Source organism: Heterodontus francisci, chromosome 26 (assembly GCF_036365525.1).
Source record: "Heterodontus francisci isolate sHetFra1 chromosome 26, sHetFra1.hap1, whole genome shotgun sequence".
Lineage (NCBI taxonomy): Eukaryota > Metazoa > Chordata > Chondrichthyes > Heterodontiformes > Heterodontidae > Heterodontus > Heterodontus francisci.
In genome coordinates this window covers 67113222-67120044 of record NC_090396.1, presented here as the reverse complement: position 1 = coordinate 67120044, position 6823 = coordinate 67113222, and the positions used below count along the sequence as shown (strand labels likewise).

Genomic DNA, 6823 nt, shown 5'->3' with positions numbered 1-6823 from the left:
TGGAAGCCAATTCAATCGTAACATTCAAAAGTGAATTGGGTAAACATTTGAAGGAGGAAAAAAATGACAGGTCTTTGGGGAAAGAGAAGGGGACTGTGATTAATTGGGTAACTCTACAAAAGGTACAGCACAGGGACAATGGGCCAAAAGGCCTCCTTCTGTTACTAGTTCTCCTCCTATGACTAGTTTATTTCATTTCAAACATGTATTTTATACTGATTGATTTAAAAAAATAGCATTTTTAAAAATTGAACAATGAGATGTAAAACATTGGTGATTTAACAGGTATTGCTGGGCCATGTCTAATAATGTTTTGGTGCTCTAAAATTGCCTGTAAACGAGTTGGTGAAGTTTTTTTTTTGGTGCTGGTTGTAGAGTGCCGTCTCCCTGCGACCCAAGCAGGAGGAGCTGTAGACTGTCAATAGGGAGGGAACACCAGGATGATGTCAGCAAGTGCTCTACTCTGGGTTTCAGTCAAGTAGCCCTGAGAACAGGACTTAGACCAAGGAAGGGAGAGGAGAGAGGAAAGCAGTAGCTTCAGCCTTAAAAGGTGGGGAAAAAATTACCACCGACAACTTTTTGCTGCTGGAAAATAACCTTAAAACCCTCTCCATTATCATTTGTGGATGTTCTGTGGGTGGAAATACTCTCAACAATAAGGAAGAAAGCAGAACAGCAATCAATCGATTGGAATATCAGCCTTTGTCAACAGTAATAATATACAATCTATATACCTCGACAAGAGATCAATCCTGCGCTGGATTCGAAGATGTGACAGAGAAAGCGTTGCGGGGGTGAAAGTCTGGTTACACTGATCGAGGCAGAGAAACGGTGTGAGGAAGGTGGTTGTTGGGGGGTGGGGGGGGGAAGAGGAAAATCTAGAAGAAAAGTGAAAAGTTTATTTTTTTCGGCGCCCTGGTCAAGGAAAGTTGTTTTTTTTTAATTTCCTGAGGTAAATGATGTTTGTTTTTTTATTTTGATCGAGTTATTTTTGCCCCTCTCTCTGGGCGTCCGTTGGTGAGTGTGGGCTATGCACATCCGGGCCACCGGGCTCGAGGAGGCCATTATTGTTCGCTCGGGGAAAGGGGGGAAAAGCGGCGGCGGGGAGACACCGGCAGCAGCAATTAAACTCCATTTACAAACAAAAAAACAACACATCTAAAATCACAAACACTCGGGAACATGTCTAACCAAGGAGCTAGGAGGAACGGGCCAGTCAAGTTACGTCTAACAGGTAAGAAGCTATGTGAATTACATATACACAAATACAGTATGCGTTAGCAAGAGCTGGTGCTTTAAATGGATCCTTTCTCTCCCTTTTTAAAAGAAAAATTGTGAATGGAGAGCTTGTTTTGTTAGGAGCGTTTTCCTTCTTTGCCCGGCCCCCCCAAGTGGCAAAATAAGTCAGGTTATTTGTGTACTTCTCTACAAAAGAGTGGTTGAACTTGTATGAGTTTTTTTTGTTGGCAATTTATCATTTTTTTTTTGCCTTTTAAATTTGTGTGTTGTGGTTGGGGGCGGGGGTGGTTAGGGACAAAGGTTGTGTCTTTGGATAATTTTATAACCAGGAAATTCCTGTTACTGTATTGTAGGTTTCGGTACTTGTAATACGTCTTAGGCCTGGCCAAGTAAACTCTTGGTGTTGAGGGTACTCCTGTGACGAGGGAGTGGATTTTAAATAACCTTCCTGGTTTTTTCCCCCCCTTTTATATAGGAAATGTGTACAATTTGGAAGTGAGTGTGCGCCTGAGAGTTTACGCTGGATTTTATTAATCTAGTTGTGTTTATGTTATAAAGAGGTGCAACAGCAAACTTGGCAACAGTTCAAAGTTTATTTTTGTTGCCCTGTGTTATTACTGCACCATGTTTATATTTTTGTTCTAGGTCTATTGACTTCCACAATGAAAATATGATTGCATTATTTTAGTCTGAAACTTAGTTTCTGTAAAACTTATGGCAAAATAGCAACCTCCCAATCTTGGTGAGAAGAATGGGTTGGATAATTCAGAATAGGAAATTATAGTTGAAAGATATTTTTTAAAAGCTGACTGGGAGCATAAAGCTTATACTTGTGAGAGCATTTTCATTATCTTATATTGTGTGCCTGCTTGGCTCCAAGGAAGCACTCTTGCCTGTGAGTAAGAAGGTTGTGGGTTCAAGATCCATTACATACTTGTGCGTGTAATACAGTGCAATACTGAAGGAGTGTTGTCAAGAGGTACTGCCTTTTGGATGAGATATTAAACCCAAAGCTTTGTCTGCCAGGTAGGGTTGCTTTAAAAGGTCCCACGATGCTTTTTTTTCAGAGCATTCTTTGCTCAACCAGCACCACAAAAAAACATATTGTTTGGTCTTTCATTTGCTATTTGTGGGACTGTGCTACGCTGACGATAGTAACTGTATTTAAAAAAAACTTTGCATTTATATTCTAAAGATATAAAAAGCACTTCACAGCCAGCAAAGTACTTTTGAAATGTAGTCACTGTCGTAAGGAAATGCAGCAGCCGATTTGCGCACAGCAAAGTCCCAGAAACAGCAAGGAGATAAATGTCAGATAATCTGTTTCTGGTGGTATAAGAACAAAAAAATGCTGGAAATACTTAAGTCAGGAGGCATCTGTGGAGAGAGAAACAGTTAATGTCTCAGGTCGATGACCTTTCATCAGTTCTGATTCTCTTTCCACAGATGTTGCCTGCCCTGATGAGTATTTACAGCATTTTCTGTTTTTATTTCATATTTCCAACATTTGCAGTATTTTGCTTTTGTATTATTTTTTGTGGTGTTGGTTGAAGGATAACTGGTGGTCAGGGCACCAGGAAAACTCCTGCTCCTATGACTAGTGTCATAGGATCTCTTGCATCCACCTGAGAAGGCACACGTCGTCTTGTTTAACTTATGCAAAAGGTGGTACCTCTGACAGTGTAGCATTGTCACTGAAGCGTTAGCTGAAATGATGTCCTCTCGTCTCTTGAGTGAACCCTTGACCTTGCTTGGGCAAGAATGCTACCACTGAATTAAGACTAACATCTAAGAGAAATACTTAATCAGTAAAGTGCTAAAGCCCTGACAATGAATACATGTTTTCTTTAATTTTTTTTTAAAGTGATCATTTTAAAGGAAGTGCATTAAGTGTCTCACTTTTGTATTCTTGATCTCGGTCAGCTTGTTCAGAAGCATCATTGGCAGAAACATGGGAACATGTTTCTGAAGCACACTTTCTATCTGAAAATGATTCATGTTACAAGGAGGGACTGTAGAAGAAAAATTGAGGGGGAAATGAAAGTGGGAGGTGAAACTGAAAATTTACTCTTGATTGTCCAGTTATGATGTCTAGGCTTACTTCATTATACTTTAGTCCAGATAAGCTGGTAGTATTTTATTGTTGGATTCCTTGAATCTAAACTTGTCCCATTTTAGTGGGATGGTAACTAACAGCACAGTCTACCTATTCTAGATGGTAGGTTTAATGCTTTCATTTAAAAGTTATTTCTTCAGATCTTCCTCTGATTTCAAGCTGTATCTTCTAGGAAGGATGTCTGGTAAAATCATTTGGGTCATACATGTAAATGGTTTAGCTTTTTTTTTGAAAATGTCTATCAAATTTGACATATTTGCAGACCTTCATTTTAATTCGGGCAGTGTCCTATCTCAGTGCAAACTTGTGGTGTCTTCAACTGTGAGTCCACCTGAGGGGTTGAGTACTGATTGTTGCAGTATATTTTGAAAACTTTTTTCTTGTTTAAGCAGCTGTCTTTAGAGTCATAGTCATTGTGGTATAGAAGGAGGCCATTCAGCCCATCAGGTCCATGCTGGCCCTCTGTAGAGCACTTCAGTCAGTCCCATTCCCCTACTGTATCCCCTTAGCCTTGCAAGTTTATTTCCCTCAAGTGCCCATCCAGTTTCCTTCATAAATCATTAATCGTCTCTGCTTTTACCACCTTGTAAGCTGAGAGTTCCAGGTCATAATCACTCGCTGCGCAAAATAGTTCTTTCTCTCATCCACCCTGCATCTCATGTACAAAGCCTTAAATCTGGGTCGCCTAGTCCTTGTACCATCAGCTATTAGGAACTGCTTTTCTTTGACTACCTGTAGAAACAACTTATTTTTAGTGGAGAAACTGTTATTTTGACTTGCCTAGAAGTTATTTGAGTCTTAGAATGCTGATACCGTTTCCATGGTGCTGAGCTAGAGCGAAAGTGCAATGTTTGGACATGTGTGACAGTCAGTAAAAATATCTAGTGTGGTTCTGATTGTGAAGTTTAGTTAAAAGTAGTAAATCTTTTGTGAAAATGCATTACTCTGATTTGTATTTTAAACATTCAGTAGATTTGCCGTGGGTTTTAACCAACAAAATGAGTGACAGCTCGTTTCTCTGATGTCTCAGTAAGTTTTTTCCAGTGAGTCATACAAATTAGGAAGGTCCCAGGTTCAATATCTAGTCTTTGTTCAGTTAGGTAATTTCAACCAGGATAGTAATATGTGCGCCACTGTCATCCTCTGCTCCCTGGGGTTGGGGAGGGGGAAATCATCCAGGCTTCCTGCCTCAATTTACTATTCCATTATCCTTGCTGAAAGTGCGCATATGTATGTTGGTAAGTAACAGGATGGTAATAGCCTGCTGACACTTGATGTCCAAACTGATGCATGTAGAATGTATTGGAGGGTGCCCAGTGCATACCAGTAAAGAATAAATGCTACAGTAGTGGAAGTAGAGAAAATTGGCTCAGGCTTTAAAAATGTCAATTAAAAAATTTAGTTTAGCAGGTGCAGTAATTGGAGTGCTACAGTTGGCCACACTATCCCTTGGTTTGAGAGGGTTAAAATTAGCATGGTTCCAATTCCTTTGCTTTCCAATAGATGCTGAGTATCTGATGCATAATTAGGGCAAGTGATTTGTTACTTAAAATGAGCATTTTACTGCTTTTGAAGTTTTTTTTGTGTAGATTTATCCTGTTTGCTTTCCAAAAATTACAGGCAGGTTGTAAGTGCAGAATTTTGCAGGGTGTCATTGCCATGACACAACATTTGTCCTATTTTGTAATATATACAAACTTATGGGAGAAGGAAAGTTTAGTCGGTGTACTTTTATTCAAAGTACTTTGTTTTATAGAAGAAATTGCGTTGCCTTCAATTTAAAAAAAGCCCACTGACCATACATGGCCAGAGGAAACATCCTATTCACCTCTACCCTGCAACACCTGTAAGAATTTAGTAAGTTTCAATGAGATCACTTCTCATTCTTTGAAACTGTAGCGAATACAGGCCCAGATTCTGCAATCTCCCCTCCATAAGACAATCTCGCCATTCCAGGGATTAGTCTGGTGAATCTCTGCTGCACTCCCTCTATGGCAAGTCTATCCTTCTTTAGATGAAACCAAAACTGTACACAATACCCCAGGTGCGGTCTCACCAAGGCTCTATACAATTGCAGCAGGCATACATATAGAACGAGAAGACAGAAAATAAAATTAAATATCGGCATCAAGTACAGAGGACAAGAAAAAATACTTTACACTGAGGGTTATCAGGCTGAGAAATGCACTACTGGAGTTAGTGATTGAAGTGGAGACTATGTCAGCTTTTAAGAATAGGTTAAATAAGTGCTTGAATGAAGGAGGCGTAAAGGGTGATGGTAACTCATTAGACACCTGGGATTGCTACAGCTGCTTGTGGAGAATAAAAATCAATAAAGACTGGTTGGGCTGGACCACTTGTTTCCATGTTTTTTTCTATGTAATGCCATGTAAAGACACTTTATGATGGAGGGATGATTCTGACGTGGATCATAACTTGTGAGACGAATTAGGGAGGTGACTGAAAGCAAAGTCAAAGATGTAGGTTTTGAGGAGGCTTTTGAAGCTGTGGGCAAATATAATGAGGTGGATGGGTTTAGGAAGAGAATTTCAGAGAGAACGTCCATGACGGATGAAGGCTCCGCCACTGATGAGGTAACAGGGATAATGACGCACAATAGTTCAGATGCGAGCAGAGCCTGAGAGCTGGGATTTAGGGCTAGAAAAGCTTGCAAATGTTGGCTAGTATAAGGCCATATAAGGAATTGTAATCACAGATAATGATTGAAGTTTGGAGCCAATGAAATTTCTTGAGGGTAGGGGAGATGGGCTCAATTTAAATAGTCTGATGGAACAGGGTGCAGGCAAGTCGGTTCTGGTTGAACTGCAGTTTGTGTTAGGAAGAGCTTAGGGAGCCAGGTGTTGGCAAAGTTAAATCTGAAGGTAACTAAAGCACAGAAAAGATTTCAGCAGGGTTTCCAGCTTTTAACATGGCTTCCTGGTGTTGGGTGGCTTCACCGCAGCTCAGGCGGTTGCCCACCTACTTCTGGAATGTGTCTTTGCATCTCTTTCAACAACTGCTTTGCAATGGTTTCTGTCGAGGTTCATCCCAAGCAGCTCTGTAACACAGGAGTCTGTGCTCTGCAGGCTTTTCCCAGGGACGCACACCGAGTTAAACATCAACTGCTGCTGGAGGACTATCAATTCGGTGAAAGACGCCATTTGGTCTGCCCAAAACTTGCTGGTCTTCCAGCGCAAAGAGTTGTCCACGACCGAATGTTGCAGACTGGCACATTCCAAGGTCCATGACTATGTGCTGAGGGACGCACTAAAGCTTGGGGCAGCTGCAGCAAAGGCTCAATGGGGAAAGACCACTGTGTAAGGTCCCCCCACCAAGCTGAACTGAGGGGCTGGATCCATTGAAAACTCCTCGAGTTGTATCTGGAAAATATTTGTTTGCTGTAAAATGTACATGGCATGTAAAATGAAATGGAAGAGTTGTGAGGCAACTCACTCCTGTATTGAAGGA

General features: G+C 40.8%; 1 protein-coding gene across 1 annotated transcript in view; it reads left to right on the top strand.

Annotated features, from left to right (window-relative positions):
• Positions 1–460: 460 nt before the first annotated feature.
• The window catches only part of smurf2 (SMAD specific E3 ubiquitin protein ligase 2), a 323106-nt gene continuing 316743 nt past the window's right edge, over positions 461–6823 (top strand). Inside the window, exon 1 of the mRNA XM_068058473.1 lies at positions 461–1234. Coding sequence (XP_067914574.1) covers positions 1183–1234 — 52 coding nt within the window. The 5' untranslated portion in view covers positions 461–1182. The remainder of the gene's footprint in view (positions 1235–6823) is intronic.